Below are 15305 nucleotides of genomic sequence, written 5' to 3'. Positions count from 1 at the left end.
GAGACGGAGAGATACAGAGCACGAGTGGGGAAGGGGCAGAGAGAGGGAGACACAGACTCTGAAGCAGGCTCCAGGCTCTCAGCTGTCGGCACAGAGCCCGACACGGGGCTCGAACTCACAAACTGCAAGGCCCTGACCTGAACCGAAGTCGGACACTCAACCGACCGAGCCACCCAGGCGCCCCAGGAACACACATCTTACTGTAGGAAGGAAGATCCCGTAATGTAAATTACTGAACTTGCAGTCTGGTATAGACATTACTAGGTTCTTGTCAGCAGACTTATCAGAGGTCAGGTCCAGGGAGCTTGTGAGAAACTAAGGCTACTCTTGTTCCTCCAGGGCTAAAGACCAGGTCCCAGGTGATGCCAACTCATGAGGCTGAATGTTGGTGCCCTCCCCAAATTTATATGCTGAATTCTTAACCCTAGTGTGGCTATATTTGGAGATGGGGCTTCTAAGGAAGTAATTAAAGTGAAATGAGGTCATAAGGGTGGGGCCCTGATGAGATCAGGGTCCTTAAGAAAAGAGACCCCTAAGAACCTGCACGCAAGCACTGAGGAAAGGCCATGTGACCACCCGTCAAGATGGCGGCCACCTACAAGCCAAGCCAATAGAAGAGACTCACAACGAACCAACTTGGCCAGCACCTTGACCTTCGACTCCAACCTCTATAATTGTAAGAAGTAAATCTCTGTCGGTTATGTCACCCGCTCTGTGGTACTTTGTTAAGACAGCCTGAGCAGACTAAGGCCCCTTCTGATTAGCCATCGGACTTATTCTGAACTGTCTGAAACTGTTACAGGAAGAGGTTCCCAACTTTTCCTGAGCCCCAGAACTATCGATATTTAGGAATGATGCTTTAGTGCAGGATGGGTCTTCCTGAGAAAACACGGGATTTCACAGCGGCTTTTCATTTCATAAATCAGATCTTACCGGCTCAGGTTGGCAGTACGTCCTTCTGCTCTGGACTGAGCGCTACGTGGCCGCAAAGAGGACAAAAACCCAAGCTGCTCCACCTGGGAGATGGGATCAATTAGAATCTTCACTCTGGGGATCTAGGACTGCACTGCTCACAATGATAGGGCCACATGGCCACTGATCACTGCAAATGGAGCCAGTGTGACTGAGAAACTGAATCCCTAAATTTGTTTAGCTTTCACTAAAATTTAAACTTAAAAACCAATATTTCATTTCTATTCAGTTATTGGTCAAGTTTAGGTCAAGTTCTGGCATGTCAATCTACCTTTTCAATGGCAAATGTTATGACATCTAAATACAGCTGAAATATTTCCAATGAAAATTTAGCATCCGGATTGAGATGCTCCATGAGTATAAAATACACATTGGATTTTGAAATCTTAACATGAAAAAATAATATTAAATATCAGATTAATAATTGTTACAAAAATTACATGTGGAACTGATGCTTTGTTATGCTGGATTAAGTAAAATACATTATTAAAATTAATCTCATCTTGGGGCATCTGGGTGGCCCAGTCAGTTAAGCATCTGACTTCGGCGCACAGTTTGTGAGTTCGAACCCCACGTCAGGTTCTGCGCGGACAGTGGAAACTCTGCTTCCGATTCTCTGTCTCCCTCTCTCTCTGCCCCTCCCCTGCTTGCTCTCACTCTCGCTCTCTCTTAAGAATAACAAATAAACATTTAAAAAATCATTTCTTTCTGCTTTTTACATTGTGTCTACTAGAGGGGCGCCTGGGTGGCTCGATCAGTTAAGTGTCAGAGTCTTGACTTCAGCTCGGGTCAGGATCTCACGGTGCATGAGATCGAGCCCTGCTTTGGGGTCTGCGCTGACAGCACAGAGCCTGCTTGGGATTCTCTCTCCCTCTCTCTCTCTGCCTCTCCCCTGCTCACACTCTCTCTCTTTCTCTCAAAATAAATAAATAACATTTAAAAATAATAATAAAATGTGGCTACTAGAAAGTTTAAAATGACCTATGTAGTTTGCATTACATTCTAGTGGCCACCAGCACAGGTCTGAACAGAAACAGGGTTTGAAGAGGCGAGGCAAACAGACGACGGTGCTCAAGCCACCCGGTTAAGGCAGGAAAAGGGGCTGCGGGAGTAAAGAGGGCTCACTTCAGTGGAGTACAGACCCACTCGTGTACAGGATAGAATTTATCGTCTTCCTTATGAAGAGGAAAGGAAACCATCCCTTGGTCTTGTCAAGACAGCAATAGCAGCTTTACTGCATTTTTTGGTGTGGGCCGGGGGGAGGCGGGTGGAATGCAACTTACTTACCTTTCCTCTAACACACAGCTTGGCGCTCAAAGCGCTCCTTCCACCTGTTGCTTTTTTCAGCAACATTCTTTCACACATTCTTAGAAAACCCAGGCAATAATGCAATCTTTCCTAAATGTTAATGGTGCACGCTCCAGATAAGAAGTCATCCTGGAGAAATGAAGGGTGCAGGAGGCCGCACAGGAGGATGCAAGCCCCACATCCCCGTGCCTCTGTGGCAGCACTCCTGGCTAAGTGGCTTACGGGGCGATGAGAACAGCTCAGCTAGAGCTCATCCCCTGACTGACAGGCCCAGCACAGGCCAAAGCCCTGACCAGAAGGCGCCGATGCCAGCCAGGCCGACGTACCATCATGCCAATGCCAATGGAAGCCTGGGCCCCGGCCCTGAGCCCATCCGACAGGTTTTCGGTAATTGAGCGCCCCAGGAGTGCGGTGTCCGAGGAGAGGCGGTTAATCAATTCTCCAGTGCGAGTCTTGTCGAAGAAAGCAACCTCCTGCCTCAGAAGAGAGGAGAATAACGAAGCCCTCAACCTATTCACAATGCGCTGACCTGCAAAAGCAAACAAGAACGGCATCAGCTTGGGTCGAGCCAGCTAACAGGCAGCGGCTCGGGCCGCTGTCATCAACCTCCTCCCAGCACGTCTGGGGCCCTGCGTCCACCTGCCGGCAACAGGCCCCTCTGAGCCCCAGCACACTGACACGCACACACTGGTAACGAGCACTCTTTCTGCCTCAGGAACCGTGCGGAGACCGTGGATGCGCAGGAGGGGATCTGGGGATAAAACAGAGGATCGCTGATCGCTGAGAGACATTTTAAGCAGTGCTATTTACAAATGAGGCTTCCTAGGCTAACTTCCCCAAAGCTGATTCTGTTCCCCCTTGGCAATCCTTTTCTGTACTGAGCTCGGCAACAGCAAGGGCCGGTTAATCATCCGCAGAGCGTTTTATGAGCTAAGTGGCGAGCAGCCGACGGAAGAGTCGGGCACCCCGGGCTCTGTGATTTCTGTGGTTGTCACCGGCCTGTTAACAGCCAGGCCTCATCACGGAAAGGCTGTAAAACACCATCGCCCCAGTGCCCACTGGAGGGGAAACACAAACACGGAGCATGCGAGATTTCCACAGCTCCCTGGAGAAGGCTCAGAACTCCAGCCTCCTGTCCACGGGCCGCGCCCGCGAACCTCCCGTAAGACAGGCGGCTTCCCTCCCTTCCACCCACGTACCAGGGGAGCTGAGAAGTGAGTGCCGGATCGAAAAATATTCGTAGCTCCCACGTCTGGCCAGACATGGGGCTTTGTCCCCGCTGAATGGGACTGTGGGAAAAGAGGAACAGGGGGCCTGGAGCGCACGAAACCCCACGTGAGCCCCAGTGCTAATCCTCTGGAACGCCTTGCTCGGCAAGATGAGGGCCCTTTTACCTGAAGTCTGCATGAGGTAGACGCGAACAGTGTTTGCAGCAGCACCGCACAGGAACACGCCGCTGAGCGCCAGGCAGAGGCGGGTCAGGGTATAGCTGTAGTCCACGGTGGGGTTTGTGTAAATGACATCGATGATCTTCCCCAGGAAGAAGGGAGCGGACATGGTGATGACACTGGACATGGCCAGAAACCCAACTGCGGCTAGAAAACACAGGAAGTTCTCAGGCCCGGGGGTGATTCGGCGAGGGGCGGGGCGCCGAATTCACCAAGCGTCTTGCCCGCAGCAGCTGTTCAGAGCGTGCGCTGCTCAGAGCTTGCGCAGAGCAGGTGCTGCGGGTTTCCTTCTTTCAGCTCCCGGACCCTTGACTAAAGGCAAGAACCAAGGAGCTTCCAGGGACAGAGTGAGGAGGGTGACCGAGCATACCCAAGTAGCCAGAGAAGATGACTTTTGCTTTTACCCAGGTTTGATCCTGTCTTCCTTGCCAGGAATATCCAAGAGCTGACTGTGAAAATCTGAAAATCCGTTCTGGCCTCCCTCCCTGCCGCTTGATCTTGGTGTTTATCTCAGATGAGATTTTTCCTACATTCATGCTACACATGGTTATTCCCTGGCATCTGAACTGTATCTTTGCTTGAAGATCAAGCAACGCAGGTAAATCTCTGAATTATGTATAGTATTTCAAAACTTTAAATAACCTTTGGAAAGCAGTTGCTGTCATCCATGACACATGTGGTATGTTCCCTCTTAATCTTACTGCTTTGGGGAATAAAGCACCAGAGTACTGGCATGATAGGACAATAGATAATAACACAATTGTTCATCCGTCTAAAAAACAGTGGGATAGAGTCTTAACAGAAAGGAAGATACTGAGAAAACCCAATCAGGAACAACACATAAAACAGGTAAGTGCATTCATAATAAGGGAGTGCAAATCTACACTACAAAGGTATTCCAGTTTTCATCTACTGGATTGGCAAAATCAGAGATCAATAACACACCGTGCTGGAAGAAGCTGTAGGAAAAGGGGCATTTGCACTGTTAGTGGGTGTGCAAAGTGGTACAAATGCAACGGAGAGTGATGCGATCATACCGGTTAAAATGTGAATGTACATTCCCTTTGATCCAGCAATTCTGCCTCTAAGATTCTAACTTCTATGTATACTCCCCTATGTGTATGCAAAACATGTACCCTCACGGATGTTCGTTACAGCATTACTTGTACCAGCGGAACATCCACAAATGGGGAACAAGTTAGATCAATAAAGGAGCATTTATTTTCTGAGTGTTACACAGTTATTAAAAAGAATGGGTCAACTCTATAGGTATTGACGTCACCAAGCTACAATGTTAGTGAAAGCAGCCCAGGACCCAGATGTTAACATTTTCTTGTTGGTTTCGAAGTTTGCATACACACAGGACAACTCCAGGAGAGGAATCAGACGCAGGCAACAAAAGTTCCTTCTTAAGACCAGGGTGACTGGGGGACAGGGTATGTGCTACTGCGTACTTTTGAGCTTGGTCCTATTAGGAACCCACCTAGTACCACCACTATAAAGTCAATGGCGAGGCTCCTAGATGAACACGACATGGACTGAACCCCAGGAGATGAGAGCTCTCACACCCTGCAAGTAGCAATTGCTTCTCTTGGTGTTTTGTCTAATGCTAACACTGCAGTTAAAGGTTATTACTTTCACGTAACCTCAATAAAAAGAATACAGATTGTATTATTTACAATACCAAGTGTCCATCCACAGATGAATGGGTAGTGTGGTACACGCGCGTGCGTGTGCGCACACACACACACACACACACACACACACAGTGGAATATTACTCAGCCATAAAAAAGCACGAGGGCTTGCCATTTGCTCTAATATGGATGGACCGAGTGGGTAGTAGGCTGAGCAAGTTTAAGTCAGACAAAGAAAGACAAACAGCACGTGATTTCACTTACATTTGGAGCATAAAAAACAAAACAAATGGACAAACAAAATATTTTAGACTCTTAAATACAGAGAACTGGAGATTACCAGAGGAAAGGTGGGAGAGAGTATCAAGAGACAGATACAGGGGTGCCTGGGTGGCACAGTCGGTCTTCGGCTCAGGTCATGATCTCGCAGTTCGTGAGTTCGAGCCCCGTGTCGGGCTCTGTGCTGACAGCTCAGAGCCTGGAGCCTGCTTCAGATTCTGTGTCCTCTCTCTCTGCCCCTTCCCCGCTCATATTCTGTCTCTGTCTGTCTCTCAAAAATGAATAAACGTTAAACAAAAAATTAAAAAAAAAAGAGAGAGAGATAGATTTAGGAGATGAACTAGAACAAGCTTCCAGTTATAAAATAAATAAGCCACAGAGATGCAGAGTACAGTCTGGGGAATACAGTCAATAATACAGTACTAAATGCTGTTTGGTGACAGATGGCGACTACATTTATCGTGGTGGGCACGGAGTAAAGGGCAGAATTGATGATTCAATATATTACACCTGGAACGAATATAACTTTGCACATCAACTAGACTTCAATCAAAAATATTTGTTTAGACTTAAAAAAGAGCAAAGAGCAGACTCAGTGCCAACGGTTATTTGGCTGGCAGAGCGCTAGGAGAAAGGGGAGGCGTTCAGGGAGGGAACATTTCCCACAATGGCTCTCTTCCTTCCTCGAGGCCTCCTGACATCCTGTTCTGGAGAAGACCTTAGCGGACAACCTTCTGACAACCTTTGTTAAACTACAAATACCCAAACACTGCCTGCATCACTCCCCCTTCCTTCTTCTCCTAGCACTTGCCACCTTCTGGCATTCTAAACGAAAAGTGTCACTTGTTTACTGTCTACTCTCCACTAGGACCTAAAAGATTTTTGTCTGTTTCGTTCACTGCTATCCCCCCACCGCCTAGGGGACAGAGACACAGGAGAAGTTCAATAAACATCTGCTGGATGAATAAACAAATAAACTGAACTGGGGCAAAGAAGGCACAAAAGTCTATCATGCCGAAGCGCCTCAGTGAGCCTAACTAGGAACGGAATATCTGGCGCCTCGGAAAGTCCACGTGGAAATGATTCCTTGCACAGAACCAGAAAGTTCCTGTGTCTGGCTTCCTACCGCACAACCACAGTTTAACTGAATAATGTGAACCTGGTCAAGGGCTGTTTCATTTTGATGCAAGACCTGGGGTCTTGTTTCAAAATGCCACGCTCCTGACGACAAGAGCCCAGAGGGACTGAAAGCCCACCAGGCACAGAGAACGTTTACTCGGGATTCCGCCCAGCACAACCTCAGGGAGCTGGTGGTCTCCAGAGAGAGGCGTCCTGAGGAACGAGGGATTAACCCGAGAGGCCTTTCTGTTTCATCTGTCATCAGTAGCTAGCTAGTCTCTCCAGTCTGCTCTTTCGCTCTGGCAAACGCCTCCACGGGTGCAATGCATGTGACGTGCCAGACGGGTCCATTTCCCCCTCCCTCCTCCCGTCTTTTCATTCAAATGGATGATTCCAAATCAGGATCTGGAGTTCGTGAATGAAATGCCCCATGATTTAGATTCTGAACCCGAGTTCTGACACAGTCATAATAACGATTACGAAGAGGAAAGAATTTAGTTGAATCCAAACTCATTCCAGGATATCCCCTTTTTCCTTTTAATTAAAAAAAAAAAAAAGATTATCAGCCTGTTTTATTGCCATTTGTGTCCTTCTCCTACAATGCAGGACACAAAAGTAAAATAAAATAGACAAAAGTAAATGAACGTAGACAAAAGTAAAATAAAAGATTTTTTCAGCTTTCAGTTAGATGGATTCTTTTTAATGGACGTCTTCCCTACATACCACTGTCTTTGACATTAGTGAATAATTTAGATTTGAACCAGAACTATTGTTCCAGATTCCTCCCTAAACCCAACATGCCAAGGACACTGCAACCCTTCTGAAATTCTTCAACTGCTTTCCATGGTTAAGCCTCTTGCCTGATGGGACCCAGCAACTGTTATGTATTTCTTGACAGATTTCTTCAGGTATCTTCCTATTATCCTCGTTCTACTGAACCACGGCATCCAAAAAGTGCAAGAAATATTCTTCAAAGGGAGGAGGGAAGAAATCCTAAAATGCAGAGTTTACTCATGAAAGCACAGAGGTTTTGGGGTGGGTGGAAGAAGCTGTACAGCATGACCCCCAGCTGCTGGACATAGAACCAATCTTTTAGTGACGCATCTGACCATCAGGCCGGTACAGCTATCCCCAGTGTCGTTCCAGGACTAAAGACGAAGCACAAAAATGAGCCCCCACCACGATCTGAAGCCTCTGATAGGCATTATCTCCTTGAATCTTCCCAGCGCCCCTCTTATCCTCATTATTTTAGAGGCAACTCCAGCAAAGAGGTGAGGGCGCTTGCCCAAGGTCACCCAGTTCATATAGTACAGAACCCTGTTCTGACACAAAGCCTTCCTCTTCTTCCTACATTCCAAGCAGAGAAATCGGCATGAGCCTGGGGTTGGGGCAGGCCAGGAAGCAGCAGAAGGGCTGCAGGACAGAGCTGGAATAGGGACCTCGTGACACAAAAGCAGCCCTGAGAAATAAAGTGGAGAGGTGGGGGGCTCCAGATTATGAAGTGGAACAGGGAATTTGCAGTATGGCAGGCTGTCAGAGGGCTTTAGGCTGGCGAGTGCTACAGGCAGCTTTGCATTTTAAATGTCCCGCTCTGGCTGCAGAGTGAAAGGAGAGAACTGGAGGCCAGCATGACCGCAGACGGAGACTGCTTAGGGCGTGGTGTTCCAGGGTTTCAGGCAAGGGGGACTGGGGGAACTAGGGTGGGGACAGAGGGGACAAGGAAGGTGACAAGGACTGGAGATGTTTTTAGGAACGAGGCTCCAGAGGACCCGAGAATTGACCGGATTTGGGAAGCGTGTTAGGCGGGTAGGTTCTAAACTGAGACCTAGCTCTGCCATCTAGCTGTTGGACCTTCAGTGAGTCACTCAACCTCTCTGTGCCTCAGTTTCTTCATCTGTAAAATGGCAATAAAAATAATACCTCTTTCATAGAGATACCACAAGGAGAAAATTCAGTACATACATGTAAAGCATCTGGTACGGTGCCCGATATCTAGCAAACAATACATAGTAGATATCACTTCCGTTGTCCTCATCACAAGGAGTCAAGAATGTCTCTGGCTTTGGCAAAGGGGTTCACACAGCAGCCCACTCTCTGAGAGAAGTGGCAGCAGAAAAGGCAGTTTGGGGGAGGAAGGCAACTTTGGATTTTGGACATGTTGAGTTTTCAGGCATCTGGGAGACATTTCCGTGGATGCAAGGTGGGTACCATGGGGAACAAAGGAGTAGAAGATACTCCAGGTTCGAGGGTGAGGTGAAGAAGCCTGGCATCTAAACTGGATAGGGAAGGAAGTGAAGACGCGAGGGGCTGGCAGACTAGCAGGAAGCAGAGCATTTAGGAAACTTCTTAGGTTCATGCAGAACAAAGACCTTCCAGACTGTCAGCACGCGCTGAAGACTGAGGCATCTGGGTCATATTTGCAATGGGGGGGGGGGGCTGCCTTTGCCTCCAGTACTCTCTGCTCAGTGGACATGACGGCCACCTATGTAATTTTATTTTATTTTTTGTTTATTTATTTTTGAGAGAGAGAGACAGAGAGACAGAGACAGAGCACCAGTGGGGGAGGGGCAGAGAGAGAGGGAGACCCAGAATCCGAAGCAGGTGCTCCAGGCTCCGAGCTGTCAGCACAAAGCCCGACGTGGGGCTCGAACCCGTGGACCGCGAGATCACGACCTGAGCTGAAGTCGGACGCTTAACCGACTGAGCCACCTATGTCATTTTAAATCTTCTAATCGCTACATTAAAAGAGTAAAAGGGAGTGGGTAAGATTAATTTTAACAACACACTTGATCTAATATATCCAAGTTATTCAACAACACGTAATCTACATAAAAATAATAGCGAACCCTACAATGATATTTCACTTTTTTTTTTTTCTTCATACCAAGTTCTTTTAAAATCTGGTATGCACTTTCCACTTAAATCAATGCTAACACGTTTCATAGCACAGCTACAGAACGTTAAGGCGTTCTCTGATATATGGTGTCTCCAGAGCAAACAAACATCCCCCGCTTTCTGGAGCAGTCCCCATTTCAAAGGTACAGCCTCATGTGCCAGTTAGTACTGTCCTTGTCAGAGCCTCTGTCCTGACTGAGGACTTCAGGGAATAGTCGCTCTCAGCACGGCTCATCCGCTCCTTGTTTACCGTATTCACTGGCTTTATCACTTCATTGTTTTTGGTCACTTCATAAAATATAACTTATACATTCAGCAAAAGCTCCCGGTGGGCATGGGGTTCTCAGAATGGCCCTAATCTCAAAGCACACAGCCCTTATCAGTATTTTAAGTGAGAGGCACCCTCCCAGGTCCTCCACAGAGGCCTCAACTGAACGGTGTGGGTGGAGGGGTGTGGTGTATCTTGCACAGTGTAACCGGGAACCTGCCTGGCAAGGTGTCTCTGTGTGCACCTCCAGGTTGGCACTGTGGTCACGACCCCACAGGACCCCAACGGCCCACACACCTCACGGCTGAGATCAGCTCACGCAGTGCTCCCTGCCCCTAACTCAATGGGATGGTCAGAGTCCTCCACCGCCCCCCTCTATCTGCCAGGTGCAGCAAGGGGCTCTGACAAATGACTTCTTATCCCAGCAGTCCACTGGGGGCTCCTCAGTGAGCTCCTGTATCTCTGAAGACTCCTTCTGGCCAAGGGGATAAGAGGAAGAGTTATCAGTGAGACCGGAGAGCACCGCTGTGGGCCACAGCTGTAGGAAGAAGGGCTGCGGATTCCTCTAGCAAGTGGGTAGCAGGGGAGGGGGCACAGGGGCGGGTGAGGGGCTGCAGTGCCTCTAGAAGACCTGGGGGGGGGGGGGGGGTGGGTGACGCTACGACCACTCTCTGCACACACACATCTGGAAACAGTTCCAATGGCAGACCCTGATGTTACAGTTTCTGACACAAGTTACTTAAGATCCAACTTTCCCGGTCACGCACTTCAGGTAGCATACTCAGCAAATTGCTGAAGACAGAGGAAAATGTCGTTAATCAGATGTACGGCTGAATTGTTAAAAAAGGACGTTTGCGTTTGTGTTCCTAAAAACCAGCATGTTAACACTGGAATTCCTTCTCTGCAGCTCGGGGTTTTTTTTTTTTTTTTTTTGGTCTCTTGATTATAACACACACATGCGCGCGCACACACGCACACAGCTTTTTATCTGTAGCATTTCGAAGAGCTGTGCCAACATCTGAGGCTGCCCTTATGATGATAAGTTACAAATTAATGACGACAGGACACCCCACTTCCTTTTAATCCCACAAATGCCAACATCCAGATTGGCTTCAATATATCATACACAATGGCTTTTGAGGAAACCGTATGTCCTAGTAAGGGTTTTCCATCAGATTTCCTTATAAGGTACAACACGTGCTGATTATCTCTTGAAAAGAATTAGTGAACCAACCTCAGCCTTTCTCGGATTAAATGTTCACAATTATTCAGCGAGGCAGATCAAACCAGCTCTTCTTATAATAAAAGGCGGTGCAGCCCTTGCTTTACTTCTCCACATACCAGCGTGGTGGGACATGTGGGAACAGAGTAAGAAGGTACAGGGATGATGGGCACGCGAGATGCGGGGCGAGGCTACCCATGGTGCCGAGCCCACGTGGGCACCAGCAAAGCCTGACACCTAAAAAACCTTCTCAGCGCCTCATATCTCAGAAAGAAAACAAAACTGGGCACCCGGGTGGCTCAGCCGGTTACGTGTCCAACTCCTGGTTCCGGCACAGGTCGTCTCACGGTTTGCGAGATCGAGCCCCACGTGGGGCTCTGTGCTGACAGCGTGGAGCCTGCTGGGGCTTCTCTCTCTCCCTCGCTCTCTGCCCTTCCCCCACTCACTCGCACGCTCTCTCTCTCTCTCTCTTAATAAATAAATAAACTTAAAAAAACCCTGGTTTTCCTGGCACTTTGAGTTGCATATGGGAATGGCAGACACACCCTGTAGGGTTCAGGGTCTCTACATTTGGGCCTCAATCTGGGCCTGGTTGTACCATTATTTATTCTTCTACCTCAGGCACTCGGAGCCCCTGCTCTAGGCAGCACACATGCTAAGAACTAGACAGAATTAGACCCAGCGCCATTCTCAAGCAGCTCACAGTCCAGTGGGATCTTCCAGTCTCAAAATGTTCTTTTTTAAAAAAAAAAATTTTTTTTAACGTTTATTTATTTTTGAGACAGAGAGAGACAGAGCATGAACAGGGGAGGGTCAGAGAGAGGGAGACAGAGAATCTGAAACAGGCTCCAGACTCTGAGCCGTCAGCACAGAGCCTGACGTGGGGCTTGAACTCACGGACCGCGAGATCATGACCTGAGCCGAAGTCGGCCGCTTAACCAACTGAGCCACCCAGGCGCCCCTCAAAATGTTCTTTTAATAGAATAAAAGATCTTTATTTCCATCAAAATCTACATACAATCAACTGAGCCATGACATAAATTCTGTCTACCTCCGTGATACCAAGAATTCCCCTAAGCTTCAACAGTAAGAAGAGAAACATTCTCTCCCTAGCTGCCCTCCTCCGTAGCACCAACCTGCCCTACATTGCAAATGACTCTCTTGGAAAATCTTTTCTAAAGCAGTGCATTTGCGGCAAAGTGTGTGGGATTCTCACTGTTTCAAGGGCTGCATCTGACAACCTCACAGGCCTCGATCCCAAGCCCTCATCACGGTTGCAGTTTTCTCTCCAGTCATATGATTATTTCATTTATGTTTCTTCCCCACTAAGCTGAAAGCCCTAGGAGGAACAGGAACTGTGTTTCTTTCTGCTCACCCACGCAACCCCATGGCCCACCAGACACTGAGGGGGCTCAATAAATATTTATTAAAGAAATGAAGATTTAGGGAAATCTCAGAAACTTTTAAATCTTAAAAGGCCAACATTTCCCGAATTATGGTGAAAAACGAGGAGCTATAGAAAATTGTTCTGAAACATTCATTTTGGGGCGCCTGGGTGGCTCAGTCGGCTGAGTGCCTGCCTTTGGCTCAGGTCGTGATCCCTCGATTAGTGGGTTCAGCCCCAAGTCAGGCTCTGTGCAGACAGCAAGAAGCCTGCTTCAGATCTTCTGCCCCCCTCTCTGTCCCTCCCCCGGCTCACGCTCTCTCTCTCAAAAAAATACACATTTAAAAACATTCACTTTTATTTCTTTAAAAAATTACTCAATTATGATTTAGTTGGGGTTTGGTCTATAGTTTGCTCAAAGTTTCTGGAGTTTACAGATCACTGATGGTAGGCAGTGTTTGATTTTTTTTTGAAGAGCTAGTAACTTCCTGCTTACCATTGAGGGAGGCAAAAAGCACATGAGACAAATCTGAAAGGCTTAGATTGTTTTACTTCACATAGCAAAAAAAAAAAAAAAAAAAAAATGCTGTTTAATAAACTTGTCTAAGGCAAAAAATGTTTTTAAGTACTATCAGTGTATAATACAAAATAGGTATATTTTTGGCTAGAATAAATTTCACAATGAAGAGGGCGGGGGACGCGGCCCATTCTGAGAATACTGGCAAATGCCAAAGCAGAACAGACCCAAAGTTTCCAATAATGAAATACTGCTCCACTCGTATCATGTGTCAAGCTGAGAAACATAAAACACAACTCGGCCAACCTGAACGCTCGACAGTGCTACCGGGAGGTGAGCGCTCCACCCAGCCCTTCTTGGTGGAGATCCCCAGGTAAGAGGCCAGCCCGTCCCTACAGCCAGTGTTACAAGTGTCCCAGGGTCTCTCTGCAGCCCCCGCGGTGTCCCCTCTCGGCGGTCGCGGGACCACGCGCTTTGTAAGGGGTGCTGACCAGCGTTGGGAAGAGAACGGACGGAGAAAAAGCCCTACCTGCCAGCCTCCCGCGCTCCGGATACGCCAGCCCCAGAAGTTTCCGGGCATCCGAACGCCTGGCCGCCGCGGAGCGCATTCGCGAGTCGTCTCTGGGAGTCGCCGCGGCCGCAGGCAAAGCCGGCCCGCGCTGCCTGGCCTCGTCCCCGACCCGGGCGGCCACTGCTGGGCCGCCCGGGAGCCCGGCGCGCGGGAGCCGCGCAGCGCCGGGCCCGGCGAGCCCCCAGCACCTGCAGGCGCCGGGGGGCCGCGCCCACAGCCCCAGGAGCCGCGCGAGGCCTGCTCCGCCCCCGGGGCCGCGGGGACCCCCGTTCGGGTAGCCGCTAGTCCAGCGGCGCGGGCCTCGCGCGGCTCCGGCATCCCCGAGGAGCCGCGGCCTCGCGCCCCAAGGCCGCGCCGGCCAAAGGCCCGTCAACTGCGGCCGGGGCCCCGGGACACGGGCGCCCGGGGCCCACGTTCTGGCGGCCGGGCTTCGCCACACGAGCAGCCGCAGCGGCCAAGCAGGGGGGCCGTGCATGGCGCCGCGTCCGCCCCGTGCGCCTCAGCCTGCCCGGCCCGGTGCGCACAGAGGCCGAGGACCCTCCCGGCCCGGCCGAGCAGAGGGCGTGAACGCGGCGCCGCCCGCAGCCCCGCCCGTTGTCACCCGCCGTCACCCTTCTCCTCGGGCCCCCGGCCCCCGCGCACGCCCCGGGTCGCGCCCGCCCCATGCCCGTCCTAGCCGCGGCCCTCCGCCCGCACGGGTCCCCGCCCCCGAGGGCGGCGACCCGGGCGCCGCACCACACCCCCTCCAAGGAGCCCCCTCCCGCCTCGGGAGCAGCGCCCCCCACCGGGCTGCCGAGCGCGGGGCGCGGAGCCGGCGGCGTCAAAGACCGGGCTGAAGAAAGCGTCGGGCGCTGCTGCGCCTGCGCACTATCGTGCGGGGAGCTTTTTCGCGCTTCTCAGTCCCTTCCCGTAAAAGCCTGCGAGCCCTTTCTCACGCCGGACGACTCCGCGGAGCGCGCAGACCGGATCACACGATGACCGGTGAAGGGATGCGGCGGCCCGACAGCGAGCTGGTCTGGGCTCGGGGAGGGTCCGCGGCCCCGGCGACCCTGGCTGGGGCCGGTCCTGTCACCCTACGTCCCAGGGCCGAGCACGGACTGAGACGCAGAACGTTGCTGGAGAGGACACCGCTGCGGGTCAGCGCGGTTATGGAAGGCGTCGTGGTTGGAGGAGGTGGTTGGCGAGCCGTGAAATTGGGTAACTTTGAGGAAAGGAAGAGATCATTTCCTAACCTGAGCCGCAGTGCAAAAACACATGGTCGAGACACCCCGGCTGCTGAGAGTGCAGAAGACCAATCTAAATGCAATGTAGTATTTTAATGCACGTGCAAGGAAAGCCAGAGGAGAGGATCTTAAAACCCACCGGGACGCAAGGAGACTTCAAGGTGCAGGCATCTGTACGCTGGGGGATTAGGGATGGGACCAGCCTGATTCTCTAACACGTATGAGGCGTGGCTGAAGAAGGTGGATTGAGTTTTTGTTGACTCGTAATTTTACAAAGCCGATACGAGGGTAAGGCTAGTGAGAGACACGTGCTTCAATCGCAAAATGTATGGATTCGAGAAAAAAAACCCTAAACCCCCATAATCAAGATAAATATTTTAATGCAATATTTTTTAAAATCAAAATTAATGCAAAAAAATCCATCATGAGCAATGTATCAAAATTTCAAATGCATTTCTGCATT

General features: G+C 50.0%; 1 protein-coding gene across 3 annotated transcripts in view; it reads right to left on the bottom strand.

Annotated features, from left to right (window-relative positions):
* ABCB10 (ATP binding cassette subfamily B member 10) overlaps window positions 1–14298 on the bottom strand; it is a 34248-nt gene extending 19950 nt beyond the window's left edge. The window contains exons 1-3 of one of the 3 annotated variants that reach the window (XM_049645063.1): window positions 13578–14298; window positions 3675–3875; window positions 2607–2809 (exon numbers count right to left, since the gene is read on the bottom strand). In XM_049645063.1, the coding sequence (XP_049501020.1) occupies window positions 2607–2809; window positions 3675–3875; window positions 13578–14094 (921 nt within the window). In that variant the 5' untranslated portion in view covers window positions 14095–14298. The remainder of the gene's footprint in view (window positions 1–2606; window positions 2810–3674; window positions 3876–13577) is intronic. The other 2 variants (XM_049645064.1, XM_049645062.1) reach the window with 2 other exon arrangements.
* Window positions 14299–15305: the final 1007 nt, after the last annotated feature.

This window comes from Panthera uncia, chromosome D2, assembly GCF_023721935.1.
Source record: "Panthera uncia isolate 11264 chromosome D2, Puncia_PCG_1.0, whole genome shotgun sequence".
In the NCBI taxonomy this organism is placed as follows: domain Eukaryota; kingdom Metazoa; phylum Chordata; class Mammalia; order Carnivora; family Felidae; genus Panthera; species Panthera uncia.
The sequence above is the reverse complement of the archived record's forward strand: the minus strand, read 5'-3'. Positions and strand labels throughout refer to the sequence as shown.